This window comes from Phaethon lepturus, unplaced genomic scaffold, assembly GCF_000687285.1.
Source record: "Phaethon lepturus isolate BGI_N335 unplaced genomic scaffold, ASM68728v1 scaffold47454, whole genome shotgun sequence".
In the NCBI taxonomy this organism is placed as follows: domain Eukaryota; kingdom Metazoa; phylum Chordata; class Aves; order Phaethontiformes; family Phaethontidae; genus Phaethon; species Phaethon lepturus.
The window spans coordinates 1-22342 of record NW_010533694.1 but is presented as its reverse complement, the minus strand read 5'-3'; the positions used below and the strand labels follow the sequence as shown (position 1 = coordinate 22342).

Sequence of the window (22342 nt, the reverse complement as noted above, 5' to 3'; positions counted from 1 at the left end):
TTAGCGCTTTCCCTTCTACCTCAAAAGCACACGTGGCAGAGACTCACAAAAAAAGCATGTCCTGTCCCAGAAGGGCTTATGCTGTTTTAGAAGCAGAGACATCCTGTGCTGTTTAAAATTCAAGTGGCAGAACTGCTATGGAAGTGTTTTTTCCTTTTCTGCCAGCATGTCTGCAGGTGCTCACCCTCTGGGGCAAGAACATGAACTCGGCAGTCCCAAGCAGCCAGCCTCTATTCTGTTGGATACACCAAAAGGAAGAGAAAGTCACCGTTGCACATAGTTCAACTTCTGCCTTCACTGCCCTAACAGGGTAAAAACTGCAGTCCTTCTGACAGCACGCCCAGCTGCACTGCAGGGTTACTCGATACCACCCACCACCACCTTCAGTTGATGTGCAAGAACATTAGGACAGACAAAGACTTTAGATTTGTTTATTCAGATACAAATTGAAAGCAGATGAATGGAGCACAGCCCCACTTCCTCTGCTGCCTCTTCCCCTAACTACAAGAGAGAAGAGGAGAAGCAGGCAGAAAGCAGCAAATAATAATTTAGTGACAGAAGCATTGTGTTTCCCAGTTCAAAACTCTGCTTTTGGATGGCATAGGGACAGTTAGAGCATCAGTAGGTCAGTCACGGGGGAAATGGGTCATTTCTAGCCAGCTGTCGCCACCCTTGGGCACAGAAGCATCAAACTGCCAGGTCCCAATCCTAAGTGTACAAAATAAAGCCTTGTAAACAGGTTTGCAGCATGCATTAAGGAAACTACTTCAGGAACTTCTGTTGCAGCTTGCATTAAGACAGCTCTCCTTCACAGTTAACCTTTCTCTGAATTCTGTGCGGAGAAGGGCCCCAGACAGAGCTATCATCTCAAAGCAGCTAAGATTTCCAGTCTGATTGGACCTTCTCAAGGCATTCTGTCTTTACTTCCCTCTTTGGGATGATTACTTGAACTGGGTTTCTCTGGGTTAGCTCCTACAAGTACCTTTGTGCATACTCTGCAGGGAGGGGGAGCTGGCAGAAGGCAAGAGGAAAGGTACCGACACAGCAAGGAAGCCTACTCGACCTCTTCTGATTTGGAAAGGGAATGTCTAACAGGAGCGGTTGGAGGAACTGCTGAACAACCGATGGAGGACACCTTGAGGAATTTTATAGCTCACATTTTTGGTACCGACAGGATTAATTTCCTGGACGCTGTGCCAGCACGCTGGGGCACAGGCACAAGCAGGCAGGCACTGGCAGATCTCAGTTGTCCTGTTTTGCCTCTCGCAGCTGTAAACCTTTTTCTTTTTTTTCCCCAGGCCTATGGAATCCAGTTCTCTGCTCGAAGTAGCTTTTCTGAAAACACTTGCTGTAGAGATTAATCCACTGTAGAAGCAAAATGCTTTATCAACTCACCAAGCAAGAACACGCACATTTTCTATTCTCCTTCCATTCTTTCTGCTGTTACTTAAACTGAGATTGAGCTGTTCCTCCCCAGCAGCATGGGTCTGCTCCACACTTTCCCAGACAGCCTTTCACTTATTGAATTACCAGTCACTTGTAGGTTCCCTCAACTTCCTTTCACAGGATGTGAGCAGGAGAGAGGTACTACACCTGCAAGGAAGTGCTGTGTACGGCAAAGCATGAACAGGAGTTGTACTACAGGAAGCCCGGCCACCAGCACTCCAGGGGCTTCACAGCTGTCTTGCTGGGATGTGTCTGCTGTGCATTTGCGTTGTGAGCTGCAGTCCAAGTTGGCCAGTGAAAAAGAGAAGCTGCTAAAGGAATTAACTGTACATTTCACCTGCTAAATGACGGGTGGCTCTATTTAAGCTTCAGAGGGGAGTCCCCATGTAAGGATTTAGCACACTAACGATTTCTATGCCTCTCCCAGAAGGCCAACTGACCTGCTGATGTAACAGATTGGCTTTGAACTCCTAAGCACCACTGCATCCACTTCCAGCAACTGTTTTCTGCTGAGAAATTCCGACTCCAGCCAGTAAGGCTGCAACACCCATTTGGTTCTTCATCCCAACGCAGACAATGCGCTCTCCGCTCAGAGGCTGCACAGAATGCCAGGATGGACAAGAGGCAGGGATGGCAGCAAGCGCCTATGAAAACCGGTAGCCCCAGGCTCTCGAAGGAGCTTCCCTCCCCCCCCTTCTCCCTACACATAACACAAATTCGCAGAGTCAGTTTTCTATTTGTTTTCAAAGGGATAGGATTTCAAAGTCTTCATCTTCTGAGTCAAAGAACCTTTCCAATCTGTCAGCATCAGAGGAGTCTGCAACAGAAAAAGAAAGCACTGCCTGCGTGGGACGCACTGACTGCTCAGCATCAGTGAGACCAGCAGCTGGAGGACAGCAGAATTAGAGTGTCAAGTGCCCGCAAATTCCAAGAAACTCAGCGACATACCTGAATGAAGGCTCTGAGGAGGGATGAGAATAAGTCAGTAGCATGGAATATGCACTGGAGAGAATTATATGGTGCGCAGAAGGTGCGAGACGTTTCACAGATCCCAAACACAGCCCTAGTGCGGTGCAACTCTGTGCTGTGACTGTTTTGTACAACCTTCCTGTGCAGCTCTGTATTAGCAGGAGACCATTCTGCCTCAAGAGGCTCAAAACAGGAGACCTTGCCCAGGTCTGGACTAATAACCCTGAAGATTTCTGGCCCAGTTAAGTGATATGGGAACATTTCCCACCCCACCCCACCCCCCATGTATTAGAGGCTTGTTTTCTGCTATAGTTGCCTTTGATCCGGCTACTGGGGAATGTAACTGCACAACATGCACTCTCCCAGAAGCAATTAGTACAGCTCATTTTGTGAGGAAAGGTAATGTACTTGATCCCTCCTGTCCATGCTTCCAACTCTATGGTGAAGAGGGAGCAGATAAATAAAGGGGAAGCAGCTTCACCATAGGGGAAATTCAGGTGAGAACATATGGGCAAACCAGGGAAGTAAAGTAACCGATGTTAACTCAGGCTTCAAGAACTCACTGGACTTGGCAGAACAGCCAGCCAAAAGCTAAATCCCCCCCCCGGCTGGGGACAGAGGTGCAAAGCTGCAGACCCCTCTTGACCATTTTGTGACAAGCTTCAATCCCACAGTAGTGTGCAAATGCCTAGTGTCACTGTTTTTTGATCAAACTACAGTGCCCATGAGTGCTGGCAGCACAACTTCCAGAGGTGTTCCTCAAAGGAGCAGCCCCCTTCACTTAAGTAACACAGCAGAGAACCCAGCAGGCTGGGGAAAATAAGGACAAGAGGCTGCGCAGTCATGAAAGTACAATTACTCCTTTTAGTGAGCAGTAGGACTGTAAGAGAAACAAAATAGCCACAGCAGATGAGAGAGGCTGTACAAGCTAGGGAAGAGGGAAAAGGACAGGTAGCCCATTACAAAAACATTTTTAAAAGTAAGAAAGGCAGCAATAAGGGACAATTTAATACAGGCAAGGATCAATTGACAGTTTAAGGGAATCAAGCGTTCTTACAGAAGAGGACAGTGAGATAAGGAAGGCTTTGAAAGTTCATGCTAAGGGAGAGAGCGAGCGAGGAAGCACAGGGTGCAGGATGCAAGTGACAGGACACAGTCCAATGCCTGGTGACAGGGTAAGTTTGTCCACGCATACTCACTCCTCTTGGCAGAGGCTGTCAATGGCTCTTTATCTCCTGCAATGTTTGTGCACACTGTTAACATGATAAGCAGAGCCTGACAGCCACGATACTGCCCAGCACTTGTTCCTTTTTGCGTTGGTAGTGGCACATGCACAGGGAAGGAGTGCCTTATGCTGGAACTAAGTTTGACCAGCCCTGTCTTTGACCATTTTCATTAGCTAGAAACTCAGTTTTCAGCCTTTTCAATGGACCCTTTTGATTCCTCCAAGCATCCCTTTACAAATCATAGATTCACATTGCTGTGATAGCTGTGATTTGGTTTTTTTTTTTTCCCCTCAGTCACAATCACCATTCACAGACTCATTCTAAAGATAGTCCTGAGACATTGTGGGACCTACAAAGCACTAGCTGAAAGCCAAAGAACTAGATCAATTGACCTAAGAGCTCCAGATCAAATTCCAGGCAGAACAGGAATATATCAGAAGTCACCATGCAATTCCACACAATTTCCAGAAAACCACAGCAACCAGGTCACTCTGAGCTCTACCTCCCTGCGTGGCCTCACCTGGTGTGAGATTCAGGACATCGGGGTTGGAGAAATGCGACGGCTGGCGTTCGACCAGTTCGAACATCGGGAGCACTCCTCTTACGAGGGACAGCTGTGGAGCAAGAGCAGCGCCATGAGAACCAACAACTCTGTACTCACGGTACTCTGGGTCTTTAAGTGGTAATAACGATCTGTTGGGACTTCATTGCAGCTGAAAAATCGTTTCTCAAATCTTTGACTCACATCAGCAGCAGAATTTCAAAGCTACACTCTTTTTGGTAGTTTAATAAACTATTTTCCTATGCTTTAAAATGGGATCATGCTGCAGAGAACATGCTCTCTGTGCAGCAGTTTGGAAACAAGACAATACCCTATATTCCTTTCCCAGTGAGAGAAACACAAACCTTTTTCATTTGTTGGCACCAGTCGTTGAAGTCCTCCTCTGTGTTGCAGAAAAAACCCTGCATAAAAACAAGAATTTATCTTTACGTATTGTAGATTGATCATTTCAGTCTTAAAGCCTTGTATTAACGCCAAGCAACATGACCAGGGTGGCGAGCAGTTACAACACCTAGCTGCCTTGCTTTTAACCTGTGGCTTATGCTGCCCCATTAAACTGAACATTTCCCATACGCTTGCTGTGACCAGACTATCCAGGTGCTGGAAGCATCAATGTAACGGTCTGCTCCACTGCAAAAGGAAAACTGGGCAGAAAGAACCTACATGGAAACAAAGGGCAGGTATCTCAGGTTCAACAGAAAACAAGCCACGCTGAATCATAATATGAATTCAGGAATGGATTCAGATCTGCCCATCAAAAAGCAGGAATCAAAGCCCAAACTAAACCTGAGAGAAGGATACTGTCCCATGAGGAATGGCATTTAAGTGCCATGCAAGGGGGACTTTGTGTACCAAACCAATTGCTGCATGAGGAGCTTCTTTACCAGCGTTACTGAAACCCACAGCAGCACTCGCCCAGAGCACAGCATGTCTGTAGGTACCCAACCCACCACCACTGCCTTCGCCAGTTCCCTGGGGAAAGGCACAGCTGTGAAACAGAGGGACCACAACATTGCCCCTCCGGGTGATCGGAAACAAGCACCAGGAACGCACCACCGCAATGGAGGGGTCGAGCTCAGCAATGCTCATTCTGCAGGGAGGGTGCTGGCAGTGGAAGCTTTCATCGGGGAGACAGCCGCTGTCATTGGGCTCCACTGCAGACTGCGTAGTGTGGGGATCCAGGTAAATGAGTTCCTCACCTGGACAGACAGGCAAGGAGACATGGAGAGTAAGAACCATGCCAGAAGCTGGGTCTTCTGAGAAGCAAATGGTGAGATACAAAGAGGAAGAAGAGTGATGACAGACAAAGCCAGCTCTCGAAACCCCACATAGGAACCCACGTTCTATAGGGGCAAGCTGCTTTCAGCTGCTTTCCCAAATGCTTCTCATCCAGGCAAAGAGTCAGCTTCCAGCAGAACCACGGTGCCCACCCCACAGCAACACCCTGGGCTCAAGCCACAGGCACTATTTGGATATCGTTCCTGCACATGCCTTCCAGGGTTCTGTGTAAGTTGGCCCCAGAAATCCAAAGCACAATCAGATTGAGGTCTCGGGCAGAGAGAGAAAAATCAGAGGGAAGGAAGAGAGTAAAAGGACAACAGTTTGTAGGGTTTCATGAAGGGGACAACTAAAGAACAGTTAAATCCAGCCAAGCCCCTAAAGGGAGGTCAGCTCTAAACACAGGAAGAAGTCTCTACACACACCTCTTTACAGACAGGATTTAGCAATATGCAGTGGAAGTTTACGACCTGTACTACGTCCACTGTTCAAAGCTACATCACTCAGGTCCTTGCAAAGAGGTTCAGCCACAGCAGCCTTCCACACTTCCATCAGGAAACAACAACCCTGCAGCATGCACCACAGACCAAGCAGAAGAGCTGTACTGGCTCCACAAGCATTTTTTAGCTGGGGGGAGATGCTTGGAAAGTCTTTGCAGTATTCTGGGCACTCACCTACATAGCCAATGAAGTAGTGAGCACTGTTTGGTTTCCCTCCGATCACTCCCAGGGACTGGGGCATCATGAAGCAGTGCTGGAAAAGCAATACAGAAAACACATAGCTGACAGACAGTGAGACAGCAGGTGGCAACAAAGGCAAACATCCAAAAATGCAGTGGGAAAGAAAGACGGGGACATGGAAAATAAATCAGCAGAAACAGCCATTTCTGGAGAGAAGCTTGGCCAGGAAGGCTGAAGGCTGCAACACAGGGCCTCCAAGGAACACAGAAGCAGCTCAAAAACACCTCTAAGTGCTGATAGGAACACACAGGTGGACCAAATGGAAGAAGCAGCACTACTCCAGGACCAGTCTGGGCACGAACTGGCTCTGCTGCAGTCAGCGGCAAGAGACCCTGGAATTGTTATCAAGTTGCAACAGTGCTCTCAGGAGGAAACGATCATTCAGGAAATAGTTTAAGTTTCTTATCCAGCTGCACTATCCAGGCAACATCTACTGAGTTACGGGCAAGTAACTTTGTGTGAACTTGGAGCTCTTACCCATGCAGCTCACTCAGAGCTTGCTAGCATTAGTACAGCAAGACAGTGTATTGTCTGTCTTGTGCATGTACTCTACACACCCTAAGTTCTGCAGCCTCCTGATACTCCACAGTGCAACTGTCAGCCAAATTCTAGCCTCAGTCTGCAGTAGAAGCTCCAGCATCAGAGCCACGGGGAGTTTGCAACACTGCATTCACTAATGCTCAGCTTGCCACCAAGCACAGTACGGTTGTGCTGAACAAATGCTTCAGCAGGTTGGTACCATCTCAACACAAACAGGGACTGAGATGAAGTTGTGAAGCAAGATCCTCAAAAAAACCCCCAAAAACCTAAACACCAAAAACCACAACCCCCCAAAAGCCCCACACATTTTCCTGGCTAAAGCCTGCAAGAACCCATATCCTGACCTCTGACAAGGATTGTCTCTAACCACATTTTTCTTTTGAAAATAGGAAAATTATTTCTGCGTATCTTTTGCCCCAAACCCAAATTCTAGAAACTACTTAGTTCACAACAGACTCCTTAAGCATCAGAACACCAAGAATTCAGCTCCAGGTCCCCTACCTTTAGTGTTTCAATATAGGCTTCATTGATCTCTGTGAGCCCAAGGCGGAGAGGTATCAGCAGCACCAATGGTTTCCACAATGAGAGCCTATCTCTAACCCCCGCTTCCTCTGGGTACCCGTTATAGAGTACGTCTGACTCCACAGCAGGGCATGCTGCAGCTCCAGCACATGGGAAGTTGGACTGGCACAACCGCCCTACAGAAAGGGAACATGAGCAGAAAGCATCAGAAATAACCTCCATTCCTAGACCTTGAGTAATTCTATTTGAGCTCTGATCAACAACTGCTGTTTACTAAAACCTATAGCACTTAATAAAAAGAAAAGCTTAAGAGGTCCAGGGCTGGGATCATGCCATGTATGTACTCCCTGGAGGGCTCCTGGTAGGGCTCAGCATTTCATCTAAGCTTACATCGAGATTATGCCAAAGCATGCTGTAGTCACAGCCACCATCTGGTGGGCTGTTAAAATGCAAATTTTTCCAGCAGGTGAGCAGCTAAGCAACAACCTGTGAACAAGGTTGAACGAATTGACTAGGAGGCCAGGCAAGAGTCCTGAATTCACAGAGCGTGTAGGCAGAAAGAGAAAAATCTGTTTGACTCCAGAGGAGTTCATGGAGGATATGAAGACAGTTGAACTGAATGAAGAAAGCATTATGGCTCAACACAGGAAATATTCCCCTGTAATTAGCGCTGTAACAAGATACAAACACGGGGTCTGTCTAGAATACTTGTAGTTTTCCAACAGTTCACTAAAGCCTTCACAAATTTTATCGGACCTCATTCGTTTGAAGCTGCTTTAGAGACCTAGAGCAGAATGATCATTAAACTGCAACTTCAGCATGAGCTTTGCCTGTAAGATATGGGGCAGTAAAACTCCTTGGGGCATACGCCTAAGTTCTATGCATCCTCATTCTACAGGCTTGACAGCAACACACAGCCAAGTTGTAATACAACTAGATTATGTAAATCCTGGTAGAGAAACATCTCCAAGCCTACCTGTCTCACTGGCCAATTTCATTGCTTGCTGGGTGTGTGAAGAAAAAACCCAAACCCCAAAGAAACCCACAGCACTTTAATCACGAAGCCAAGGCAATTAGACAAAATGCCAGAGGCTCATTTCATTTATTCCTGGCCTAAGCTGCATGCCAGGACACTCTAGCAGGTAGGACACAATGTAAACAAACACCTTCATCCCCAGCCATTTCAGCAGGGTGCTTGCTCACTACAAAGAGCTTCGAACCCAGCTGAACAAGGAGACTGTTACACCCAAGGTTAGAAGAAACAGCACTTTGATCTAAAGCCTCAGTATGAGAGACAACCTGCACTGAAGAGTTTGCAGATACTCCCAATACTGTCCCTCAGGAAGGGAGAAGGTGTATGTATGCATTTCCCATGCACAGACATATTAGTTACCAGAGGTCCTGAGAAAATTGAAAGTCATTATTCATAGCTATTTATCCTGTTAAAACAGTAAAGATCATGGGCTTTTTTGTTGCCGTAGCCTGCCTGTTCTGATGATCTGAAATCGCCTGCCAAGCCAGGGCTGTTGCTGAATGGGGTGTCACTGCAGGTTTCCTCGTCAGGCAAAGCAACTGGCAATCCTGCGCTGTGATATGAACATATTCAACCCAAGTTTAAGCAGTAGGGAGCTCGGCACAGACTAAATTCACCCTGCTTCTTTGGCAGGCTTTGCAGCGCTACGGTGCCACAGCACAGCAGAACCTGCCTAAAGCTTCCCAGTTGGATCCAACCCATTTACTGCAAAGGTATTCCAACAGATTCGACACAACATCTCTCCTGCTGCCACTGCTGCTGTCAGGTACTGACTTTACTTGGTTTCTCACCACTTTCTGATGCACAGGATGCTCCAATGCACAACTAAGAGCCCCTTTCTGATACAACAGAATGACTCAGAAGGGATAAAGATGGATGTTTCTTCACTGATGTAGCAAAAGGCATTTCCTATGAGCCTTATGCTCACAGTATTAGTGACCGAATTTAACAGATGTATGAAACAGCATTAACTTCTGAACGCTTCACTATCGACAGATGTTTGGGGCACAAGGTAGATAACACACACCTACAGATATATAACACATCAGACCCACTCATACAGCAACTTTCAGGCTCCAAATGGGTACGTTATGATTCACATTTGAAGAAAGTAAACACCCCCTGCACATTACAAGCTGTATGGACGTGTTACTTGAAGTGGTGTCAGTGCTGAACAGCCAGTGCCACACAGACAAGAGCCTGCAGCACACTCAAGCCTCGCAGCCAGCATGCTTCAGTTCTAGAAGCAATGTTTTCAGGCTAAATGTGAAAGATAAATCCAATTTCTGCTTTCACGCTGGCCCCTGCTTAAGCCAAGGGCATCAGCACATACCTTCACAGGACTACATGTACCTAAGGTTAGACAGGCACTACTCAATCAGATCCTACATTTCTTGCCCTCTCAATCGAGACTACCTGATTAGAGATGTGACTTTGTAAAGTGACTGTCCTGCACTCTAGGGGCAAATTGCCTATTAATTGATTTTGGCTCCGTGGCAGCCGACACCAGCCATGATCTCACCTGTAACCTTGCACCAGCTCCAGTGCTCACTGGACTGTTCTACGTGCCGTTTTGGTAACCTGGCAGAAAACATTGCATGGTTTTGTGCTGTGTAAGCACACTGCCTCACAAGTTAGTCTAAAGCAAGCGAGGGGAAGGCTTGTATGGCCAGGACCATGCAGGACTGCAGCAACCAGCAATGCAGGCGTTCAGCTTTCGCTACTGTGGCACTGCAACCTGAGCAAGCATGCTAGGGAAGAACACAGTGCACAGCTGCTCAGCCTGCAGAGCAATCCTATTGTCAGGATGCATTAAAAAAAAAAAAAAAAAATCAACCAGTGAGCACTCCTTAAAAGATGAGGAGAGATCCACTCCAGAGATGGATCCCCGCCTTCTCCTCACCCCACCAATTTTGTTCATTTTCCTCTTCAGCAATCTGTTCTAGTTTTCTTACTTTGCCCAATAGCAGAGACATTCCTACCCCATTATATGGGAGGAAATGGACATTTACTGCTTGCTATCTGTGGCCATAAACAAATTTGACACTACCTTCCAAGCAGCTCCCACCTATTGTCTGAAGGTCAGCAGACTTTCTCTCCAGATCGAGAAGGCCACAGTGCCAAGTCAGAGGCTTTATTAGATGACGTAAAAGTCAAACAAGGGGCTTCCTTGCCATAGAACAGCAATTCTCATGTGGTTTTAGCATGCTGAGCCACAGCTTTAAAGACAGAACATTTACTTCACGCTTGTTGTGTTGTACTACTATATGCTCTCCAGTTTTTTTTCTGACTTTTTGCTGCAGAGGATATACCACATTCTACCTCCGTGTGATACTTACGGATTTCTTCCATCACTACCGTGTTGTCCATGGCTATATGTACTGCCAGTGAACTCCACGTATCAAAAGTTGCAAGTTTTCTATAAGAAAATTAAAAGAAAAAAAAGGTAAGCAAAGATTACTTACAACTACAAGTCAAAGATGCTGGTGTATCAGAGAGGAGAAACTGGATTAGGAGAGATTGGCTTCCATCTATTATGCTGTAAAGTATGCTTTTGTGTTGTAGACTTCCTTGCCACTAGTGATTACGGACAGAAGAATAAACAAGATTGCAAATGGGACCATATCTGGGACTTTGTCCCTCAGCAGCTAAGTACAAGAGCCCTGATACAATCTCTAACTTGAATCCCATAACTGCTGGTTATCAGAAAGCAAGACAGCATAAAAAAGAAATAATAATAAATTAAAAAAAGAATCACTTTTACTTTCCGTACTTATCTCCTGATCACCTATGCCAGATCCTGGGCTAACTTGGCATATGGTCTGACTAGGGAAAGCTGCTTTTAGGTAATCCTAGCCTTTTCCAAGGAGCTACCTGCTCATCTAATTAAAATGAGGGAAGAATGGCGACAGGAGGGACAATGTTTCTCAAAATACAGTGTGTCCCAGTTGCTAAAGGCAGTCCATGCTCCAGCACTGCTCTGATTTTCTGCCTGTCACCATGGAACCCAGGCAGCAACTATTAATGTTTTCTTCTGCTAATGCATTAGTGACTTGATGGCTTACTGGCAGCTTTTTGATAACAATGACACCGTTGTCATCTCAGCAGAGGCAACTCAGAGGCTAGCAGAGATCCAAACGATGGCAGTGATCTTCTACGCTGACACTTGCTTCTTGTCTGCTGCAGAGTATTGCACTCAGTTCTACTGGCAAGCACATTACTTGTGGGATGTGGAGAGGGAATTGGGGGGGTTGTCCTCAACATAAAAGCTGTTTTCTCTCACATGCTGCCAGCATCTGAATGACAGAAGGGCTCCTTTCAAGCTCCTGCCCAAGCAGGTTGATAAGGTCAAGCAGGTTGCCTGCTAATAGCATTAAAACATACAGCTGCACATCAGTCAATGGGCAGAAACCTTTAAGCTAGGAGGTCCTACAAGTTAGGAGGTACTACAGGCCAAATGACCCCATGGCATGGTTCAAAAGATTTAAAGGGAAAACACAGCACTTACTTGAGCACTTGTGCGACTGTGTTTGGTCCATACCACTGACCTATGGATTTTCCCTCTCCAACTCCCATCTGGGCTGTATCACAAGGAAAAAACCAAGAGAATTTAGCAAATAATTTCACTTACACTGTGTCCCTTCCTAATCAGAGTTTGTATTTAAGAGAGAAGAAATCTCACTTGGAAACATTTTTGAGTCAGCAGAATCTACCTTTTCATGGGGTATTCTTAGTGTACATGGGAGAGAAAAGCATATCCTGATGGACTGTAAAGCAAATCCATTCACCAAAATGCAGTAACACAGAAGTTAAAAAGGCAACATTACCTCAGAGGGAAGTTTACTTAAGAGTGTTTGATCACCAGACACCCCTGTAATCTGAAGTTCTGTTTGCTGAAACTATAGGTGCCTTAACACCCTATAGGAAAAACTGAAACAGGCTGCTTCTCTTTTATTTGCCAGGGAAGTTTATATCAAAGTGACATCCTTCCTTAGTCCATTTGCTACTTCTGAGAATTTCTTCACTCAGAAGTCTTTGCATATTACAACAGCAACCACATGTGTTCCTCTTACCTTAGCTCACTAGGATATGGAAAGTGATGCTGAATATAACCTGAAGCATTAGGCAAACCTGATGGCCTTAAAGGAGTCAAGAAGAAAAAATCCACCATACTCCATAATAAAGAGTGTCAGTTTTACATCACATCAGAAAACAAGCAGCATAGTGTCAGGTACTACCTGACCCACTCGATGTTTTGGGGTTTTTTGCTAAGCTAGTAAAACAAACATGGAGTGATGTTCTACACTCGTGGGAAACCCAGACTGAATATCTCCACGCTCTTCAGTGCCCACACTCTTACCTATCTGGTGAATGGAGTAGTAGCTGTCTTTTTTGTCAATGAAGGCATTAAGAACATTGAAGTAATTATCCATCTGCCTCTTCCCTTTTATCCACCTCCAGTCTAAGACAGACAAGGGGATATATGAAACAAAACACAATTATTTATTAGCAGCTAGAGGCTAAAACAATTCTTTTCCCTATGCATCAATCAACTGACCCAATTTTCGTGTTGCTATCTTATTACTAGGCATCCAAGGCATTCCCATCACTAAAGGATTAATTTTAAAAAGAAAAGTAAGCATTCTCACAGCTGGGATAAAGGAATATCACCCATGGAAAAGCAAACAAACAAACAAACAAACATCACAAAACACAAATTATACCTCTATCCCACAGATAGGAAATAGGATTACAATTTCTCATTGACAGGCATGAGCTACGTATTCTGGGAAAAAGCAGGTGACCTCACTACAAAAAATCATCCCCCACAAATTCAAAGGCCATTAACAACTGTCAGAAAAACGCTCTGATATTGCTCCTTACAGACCAAGTATGGGTCAAGCACAAGAACAGAAGTATTCAGGGAGAGGAGACTACACTCAGTGAATGAGGGCTTTATGACAAAATTGAACTAAACAAGACTCAATCTACTAAGTTGTTTTAAACTTCAATTATATAAAAACCCTTCAAGAAAAATCTAGTATGTGCTTGGCTTCAGTGGATTTAACTAGCACGTTACAGGACTCTCCTTTGTTTTAAGGCTTGGACAACTATATCTATCTATGTAGAGCTCTAGACAGCGGAGGAAAAACCTGACAGAGGATTTCCAGTAGGCTGTTCTTTCAACAGCCCTGAACTTGAAAAGACTTAAGAAAAAGTTATAGAGTCCTTAGCAGCTCCCAGCTGTGCCCTTGTTGTCTGCTGTCCTTACAAGTAAGTATTGCACTTGTGGGAGCACATGGCCCTGGAAGTCAGTATGGGCTGTGCACTGGTTTACCTCTTCCCAAATGCCTGCAGACCAAGGCCTGAGCAAAGATCATCTGACCACACCGCAACATACAGCCCCAGCCAGTATCAGATGTGGGACCGGTTCCTCCTGTAAACAAGGACAGAATATAAATATGTAATGAATAGTAAAACAGTGCCACGAGGGAGAAGAAATGAAAGCACAGTAAGTCTGCATGGGTAGCAGGTTCACTCAAGAAATCAGGCTGGGAATAAGGACTACCTTAGCTCACACACCCAAGGCCAAGAAACAAAATGTAGTTATCAGTGAGTAACTTAGTGGTATCCCTTAAAAACAAACAAAGAAACAAACAAACCCCTCTAACTGAAAGGGGAGAAAAACTTCAAAGGGAAATCCAAACAACTCAAGAAGAGAGAGCTGAATTTCCCAGGAGCACAACAGCCCATGAGCCTAGTCACAGACTCCCAGCCCAATTCAGAGACACATTTCTACGCAGAGGTGGTTGTCACAGGCGACTTCTTGTAATCCTCATCTTGAGAAGGCAACTCATCATGTAGAACAAATCAGTCTCAAGGAATTCCCACATCATAAGCAGCTATGACTAGATGAGATTCCAAAGTGAACACCACAGGCAAAAAAAAAAAAATCCCATCAGCCAAAAAAACCCACCCCAGCAACAAAAAACAAACACATCCTACATAACATTGGAGAATAAGCTGGATATTAGCTCATACTGGGAAGTCTGAGACAAAGGCCTCAAGGCTGGAAGCATTTCCCTGACAGAACTTCAAAAAGAATCTGCTGGTCCTCCACTGAAGTTCTGGCTATTATTACAAGCCTCATAAATAAAACATTTAGTGTGACCACAGCAAGTGAGCTGTCTTACAAGCATGCAGTCAGCTGCGCCTTAGCACTGCTGGTAGAAGTAGTTTCTTTGTAATCCTGCTTTTTTCTTTTGATCCCATGCAACTACTTTGCACCAAAAGCACCAGGAGAAATACAACCCAAGAGAACTATTTCATCAGCTTCTGGATGGTCAGCACTATCTTTTATAATTTTGCAAGCAATTTATAACATATACAACATCCAAAATTGACAATGCTTTAAAAAATTAGCATAAGACATTCCCCTTACCCTCTGAAGGGCTTACAATATTTAAGTGGGCAAGCACAGAGAGAAGTGGCCAACAATAAAAGGGATGACTGGGAGAAGAAAGACTGAAAAAGGAAAAGGTTTACTGTATGACAGGCAAACCATATCTATATTGTAAATGGGAAATGACTCAGAAAATGGGATTTCTTCATGCTCTTCACCCTTTAATAACTCACATAGAAACCCCAATCATGTCTGTGAGCCATAGTTAAACACATGCTAACCCTTCAATTTCAAACACCTTAACTATGGCTCACAAGCGTGAATTTAAAGAGATTAAACTGCATCAAAGATGTCTCATACCTTGTTAGGAAAAGGGTTTCCCAGTACGGAAAGCACAAAACAAGCCAGAAGGATCAGCTACCAAGATCTGAGCTATTTTCCAAATCTGAACTATTTTCCTCATCGACTGCTGGGGATGACATCAACAGTGGGGACACGGATAGGGTTTGGAATCCCATTTACCTGCTCTCAGATCTCTTTTGATACCCTTCCACCCAGTACACAAAACCAAACCACAGAAGTGACCATGCAGAATATCTTAAGGAACCAAGACCTCCTCCATCAAGTTCACTGGGAAATGTTCCCCATATTATTACAGTTCCTGTGTGTAACAGCCACCTCAGGCATTTAAAAAAACCCACAAAAGAAACACCACACACACACACACACATAGTCCAGAACAGATGCAGAAAGGCAGTAATTTCTGTATCATATCTCTAGCTTTCATGTCTTTAATCCACTTCAAACCCAAGACCATCATTAAATAGTATTTCATGTTAGACTTATGTAGGACTTAATGAAGATGAAGTACAAAAATCTTCCCATGTTGCTCCAAGAAAGGACATTTCAGGTAGGATTCCCACATTCATTCCTGTGTCCTTTTCAAAAATCACTGTTACCCCTCATACCCAAGGGGATGAGGAATTCTCATTATAAGATAAACAAAAAGTCTAACCTATCAATTAACTGAAGTGCATTTCAGATCCCTACAATTGGAAGTGAGATAATGTTATGCTTGTGGAGACTGTTTTATCAGGTAGAGATAACTGGATTATCATCATTTCCAGGATACACTTAGACTCATCCGCAGTACGTACCGATAGCAGGGAAGTTCTTTCTGTAGGTGAACCAAAGTCGAGAGGTCACATCCAACAGGATCTCTTCTTTCTCTGGAAATTTTTCAGCATCAAAAGGCACACACGTAAGGCTAGCACCAAACACAGCTACATCCATCTCTCACTCACCTTCCCTAATGACAACAGCATTCTACTCCTCACTCAGCCTGTGTGCCCAGAGTGGCGAAATCTGGCTGAGGAACAGGACAGTGCTGCTGTGCAGAAGCAGCTTTCTTTTTCCCCAAAAATAGCTGCAATCAACCCAAAGATGCCATGGCCATAGGCAAATGATGAAGCAGTAAACCATTTTTCTTGCCTTCGCCCCGAGCTATCCCCTTGCCTCATGACATAAGTCCCAAAACTACTAAATAGTAACTTTCTGGACAAAAATATTCCACAGTCCACAGAGATGGCCAGACAGAGAGAAGCACAGCACTCACAGTCTGCATGCTCTGCCAGCAAACAGATACACTCTGCAGTGTGCTTATAATGTTTGCAGTCACCTTGTTGCTCAGAAAGCAAAGTGCAACACTAACAAAGCCCTCTGGACCATTAGAGCATGTTGCACCGTACATGCAAAATACCTGTAAAAACACTGTATTTCCGGCCGAGGATCCAAACGGGTTCTTTGGTCTCAGGGAAGTCTTCATATTCGAACCTGAGAGTGTCATAGGTAAGAGTAGCTAGAAAGAGAAAAAAGAAATTACATACCTTTCATAGCTTTTCCGTGTGTTCTAAAAATCATACGAAACGGCAGAATCAGAACTGCTGTGGACTAGCAACTTACACTGCCAGAGCACCTGGCTCTAGCTAGCATGAAACAGTACATCATCCCCTGCAACCACCAACTCTGGAAGGCAGGGAGAGCTGATGCAGCCCTGGCTCGCTCCTGGCTGCTCTACAAGCAGAAAAGCAGAGCGATCTCCAGGTTAGGTCAGCTCCAGGTTCTGCCCAGTGCAGAAAACAGTCAAGAAAACATCTAGGACTTTATCTGACATCTGCACTCTGCTTCCCCAAACAGGCACCATTGTGCAGGCTAGAACAGCTATCAGCAACAATGTCAAGGCCCTTTTTCCAAGTGAGCAAAGTGATTAAAATCCTTCTTACAGGGAATATAATTTTTGGTGGTGGAACACAAAAAGTACAGATTGCATTAAGAGGGGAACTAAACCTTGCTCCACCTCACCGGCACTGAAAACAGCCTGCAGCTCGAGGAGCAGCGCTGCGTTTACAGATGTCACACTAAAATCTGAGGAACGCAGAGCTGTGCAGAGATGTACTTGTTCACAGGCGTCAGGCAAACCTTAGTTGTATTTGACTGGCTCCCTTCACAGCATCAGTGCCTAGATATCCACCTCCTCTTACATGACCACCATAGAACAGCTCAGCAGCACAGGCTGCCCTTGGATCAGGGCAGCTTAAGCTTTCATGCAAAAGACACAGGCAATGGGGAACAAAAAAAGGAGAGTTGGATGAATTGTGCTCCGCTAGGTCTGTATTTGGATATAAGGCACTCAAAAATGGTCTTGGAACCCTGGAAATGAACCACCTAATTTTGTAGGTGTCAGTTCTTTGACAAACCACCTATAAAATTTAAAGCAGAACTAAGCCAGACTGTTCTGTAACTGTTAAAGTGATTATTGAAAATCTCCCTCACAGGAAATGCAATAAAATCTGCAGTAACTTGACAAGTTTAAAACAGGGGAACAGACTAAATGACCACAAGCTCCTCAGCCCCGTTTTCTGTGAAAGCCACCATACTCCATGGTGCACGCTTCACTTTCTGCTTCCAAGGACAGTCACCTGCTGCTTTTCTCTGGTGCTGCCTATGTAGCAGACTTCACCTTTCTCACAAGTAGAAGATGTTCTTCGATGAGCTTTACTCCTAATCATTCCCTGCTTAGTTTTCCAAAGCATCATATGGAGCACCAGTAAATAACAACTTGGCTGATTTGCATCAATGATAGCTCCAGAAAGTCACCACAAGTTCTGCTCCCCCTCCTTTCAGACACCTAGGATATCCCACACCGTGCTCGGGCAAACAAGCTACGCAAGACATTTTGGCCTCCTGTAGGTACCTCATCAGCTTTCTGCCCCTGGGATCTCTGACCTGAAATTCCCGTTCCAAATGTCAAAGAAAAAATGTAAGTAGCAGCAGCAAGACACCATCACCAAGACCAACTACTGCTTTAGCAGGAACCCTGGCAACAGAGATGAAGACAGGCTCCTAAATCAAATTTTGAATTAGGCTCTGGACCTAACCCTAGCCCGAAAGATTTAAAGCACGTTCCTTTTGTGAATTAGTCTACAGATTGTTTCAGGCACATTTAGGATAGCATGGGCCATACATTCCCATTCCCATCCCATGATGCAACTTCTCAACAGCCAGCTAAGCAAAGCAATTCTGCTTGCACAGAAAAGTGCCAGCAAACTAATGCAGTCTTCTCCTCTAAGAAACTTTAGCAGTGAAATTAAGAAACCCCAGCAGCCTGTGCTTTCTGTGTCTATCTTTACTTAATATCTTGGCTTGCTTTCATCCCTTTCTTGCTCAACGTTGAAGATTTCTTTCCAGGGAAGAAAGTAACGTGACTTCTGCAGATGTTTTCAAGTGTGCATCACTTTCTACTTTCTCTCTTAATTTTCAGAAGCTTCCCTTTGGGGTGAGACTTTACAAGTTTATTCTGACAGCTCAAAGGGATGCTAGTCATTAGGATTTTTAAAATTCAGTGTGTTACCAGATACAATCTTAATATAAAAACTCAGATAGGTTTTAAAGCTCCAAGGAATATTTTGTGGTTTATTTTTTCAGTTCTCAAGCTTGCCATGAATCCAGCTCTCTGTCAGAAGAGTCACAAATAACATAAATAAAATGACTGAAACAAGGATGCTACACAGAAACCACCAAGCTACCTACCATCCCTCTTTCTCTTTCCTAGCAACACTTCCTCACCTTCTCAAATGTCACACCCTCTGCAGCTCCACATTTCACAGGGCAGCGGGTCCTTAGCACGCGCAAGGTTTGCAACTGGCAGCTTCACGGCAAGGATCTGCTGGAGTCTTTCCCCTTCAACCAAAGCTAGGAGAGGAAGGTGTCAGCAGGCAGGAGGGATTCCCAGGCTGCCCGTTGGACCAGCTGTGTATTCAGGGAACGCAGCCCATGCAAACTGCAAGTGCCATGACATGGCACATTCGGGAGGAGAGTCCCACACCTGCAGTCCTGCAGCTGAATGCCTGACAGCTGGGCTCCGTGCAAAGGTCCTGTAGGTCCAGCTGCGCATCCGAAAGATACAGTCAGATGTTAGTGCACGTGGTTGTTTTTTTGGAAGAAAATACCTGCCACCATCTGAGAAGGCACAACCACTAAATGCAGGAGCTAAGGCTTCACCTTCACAGGGAGGAAAATTCAAGTGATTGCTCTGAGTTAGGATCAACAATTTTATAATGGGAGCAATAAACTCCCCACAAGGCTTGAAGCCAGTAAGTGTTTCCTTTACAAACATCTACCTTCATACACTCTGGCACTTTTTCAAAACTACATCCATTGTGCTATTGCCCAGATAAGCTAAATATGAGCCAGTAGGACCCAAACAATTCAGGCAGGGGTACAGAGTGTCACAGCTTGCACAGGAGCCTTTCTCTCCTTCCTATAGTTAGGGGCAAAGGGTCTGAAAATTAATAAAACTGGAAATTCACCAAGCAGAAATCACATTTGAAGATGCTCCTTTCAGAGCTGCAAAATCAGGTGAGATCAGCAAATTTCTCAGGCAGCACTCCAAAACTTCACCTTCAAGAAGACTTCAATCTATTTTAAATACCAACCTCTGAGCATCCAGGACTGTAGAGCAGCAACCTCTGCAGAAAACCTGAGCGCACATCAAATGCGATAGTTCATCTTCTCTCAGTGCACAAATCTACAGTTAAAAAGCCAAGAGTTTCAGCCCTGCAAAGCACACCCTCCGAAAGGCGGCCTCGCTTTCTAGAAGCCTCAGGCATGCTGTGAATGATGCAAGGTTGGCTGGATCTCTGCCCCACAGAGTCTGCTGTAGTGTCCCAGAACACCTTCTGATCCCACACCCTCCCTAGAAAACCCCAACAGAAAAGGCAAAGCTTTGTACGTCCCATTACAGAAAACACCTACATTAAACAACTTAGGTAAAGGCATTCAAACTAAAACCGCACCAAATAACAGTGCCAAGCCTGAACGTTTAAGTTCTCTTCCACTTCTGTGCACATGGTTAGATCCATTCAGTTATAAGATAACAGGCCACATCACAAAAGCCTGCCTTGCATGAAGCGCAAGGAACCAACCCTTGACACACCCAGCACGTGCCTGCAGTATCAGCGACTTTCAGTATCGGTGTACTAAACATGAGTCTGTGCAAGGTTATTGAAAAAGCTATACAGCACCATCTTGACATAAACCAAGAAAAACCACCTCAATACATAGAACTAGGGTAGAGGGTGAAATCTTGCCTCCCTTCTTATATTCTTAAGCTGTACAATGAAAAAGCTGAGCTAAAAATGCTACCCCAACTTGTAATAAGCTCCCACATAAACAAACACAGAAGCGCAGCCAGGCGCCAGGGAGCAGACCCTGACTGAGGATGTCACTTTTGCAAATGTGCTGAAGGCAAGATATGTGCTTACAGTGAGTATCAAGTCCTTGACAGCTACTAACTTTATCTGCTTGACCAAAAACAAAGCTACTTGTTTTTCTATCAACTTTGGGAAACAAATAACAACAAGTCAAAACTTTGATGACTCACAGAGAAATACGTCAAGTGATTTTCCCTGTGGCTTGCACAGCAAAATAGCTGATGTTCTCTCCAGCATCAATCATCTTGGTTACAGTTTGCCTGCACAGCTTACATGTGTTGTCAAAAACCTTTTATACAAAACATTGAACCAGAGATTTGAAGCATCACACTGAAGAAAAACCACGCTTTGCAATACCTCCCTTCCCAAATTGCTTCTTGGGCTTCCCCTGGTCTCTAGAGAGGGCGCTCTCTCTGACACAGTTACGTTCCTCAGGCACTGCAACAGCTTAGAGACATTTTCCCTGAGTCTTTCAGCCTCCAGTTAACACTGCCACAAAAGAATCAGAAATGGGGCAGATGATCATCTCCTCCAGCTGATAAAGGTACATCACCCAAGACAGAGCAGAGAGGAGGAGGAAAGCTACTGGATGTAGGATGTTTCAAAAGACAGTCAAGAAGAGAAGGTAAATTCATTGTGTTAGTAAAGCTCATTGATGAAAAACACCTAAAAAACAGATAACCAAAGAACAGCCTGAACACTTATTTCTGGCCTTTACAGAAGAAAGATTAAGTCTTTTCTCTCCCCTAAGCTCTTTCAAACATGACAAATCCTGATTATCAAGCAACAATTAGGAATTAAGAGACAGACAGGGAGGAATGTCAGTCAACTGGACAGCAGCACTTTCTTGGAGGCCAAGGGCAAACAGTTCAAAGTCTGCCCATCAGGTCCCTGACCATCTCAGGAGCAGGGCTGGATGCAAAGGGGATTGAGCGCTCATTGCTCCAGAGCCCAGAGACTCACCTCCTCTTTGCATAGAGGAGATACAGCCCTACTGTCTATCACTGTGAGGTTTTCCTTCACTTGATAAGCCTTGTAATGCTTACACAAAGGGAAAGCAAACATATCTCCAAGCTCAGATTGTGCAAGTTCACTTGCTGGAATGTCTTTTGTTCCCATGCACAAGAGCCTGGATGCAGCGATGTGCAAGGACACACCAGGCAAAAAGTCGGGATGCTATCAACCGGACTACACTGACAACAGCAGCGCCTGCATCAAGGACAAAAACAAGTCAAGACAGCAGTCTGGAGGGACGAGAGCTACGGATTCCCTCCACATACACACGCTCACCCAGCATGGAGGAGGAGCCCACGCGGCACAGGAGAACATTCGTTATTATGGAACAACACTCATCTCTGCTGAGGGTGGATGAAAGCTGTTACTACACGAAGGCTAGAAGGAAGCGAGTTCCAACCCAAGTGCCAAAAACACTTCTTTTTTTTTTTCTCTCCCTGTATGAAAACAAAGTCTCTACCACAAACGGCTTTGCGAGCACTCTCGGCACGGGTGATGAGCAGCCACGACGAGCGGCTGGAGTCTTTGGGAGCCGCCTGGCCCCTCGAGGCAGGGGAGGCCAGCCGCAGCGCCTAGGGAGCAGGGCACAGGGACACGGGCCCCACCATCGCTCTCACCCTCCGGTTGGCTTCGCTGGCAGCCCCGTCCAGGCCACGCCGCCAAACAGCGCCGGAGAGCTCAGTGCCTTTTAGAAACGACAGCGAAAAAGTGGCAGGGAAGGGCAGGAGAGGTTCCCCTCCCTGCTGAGGGGGCTCCTCCTGGCTCCGGCCTGGAGCGGTGGACCCCGGCGGTAACGGAGCCACCGCCTTCCCCCGCACCCTGCCGGGGAGCCGGCTGG

At 45.4% G+C, this 22342-nt stretch overlaps 1 protein-coding gene across 1 annotated transcript; it reads right to left on the bottom strand.

The window, feature by feature from the left end:
* Window positions 1-1464: 1464 nt before the first annotated feature.
* On the bottom strand, window positions 1465-22076 carry ATG4B (autophagy related 4B, cysteine peptidase; the record flags this gene model as incomplete). Its single annotated transcript, XM_010285254.1, has 13 exons — window positions 1465-2263; window positions 4162-4255; window positions 4548-4604; window positions 5257-5402; window positions 6156-6234; window positions 7263-7459; window positions 10656-10735; window positions 11825-11897; window positions 12677-12778; window positions 13655-13753; window positions 15877-15948; window positions 16479-16577; window positions 21965-22076. Coding segments are annotated over 13 exons (1284 nt in total), but the record flags the coding sequence as incomplete, so codon positions are not given.
* Between the last annotated feature and the right edge of the window lie 266 nt (window positions 22077-22342).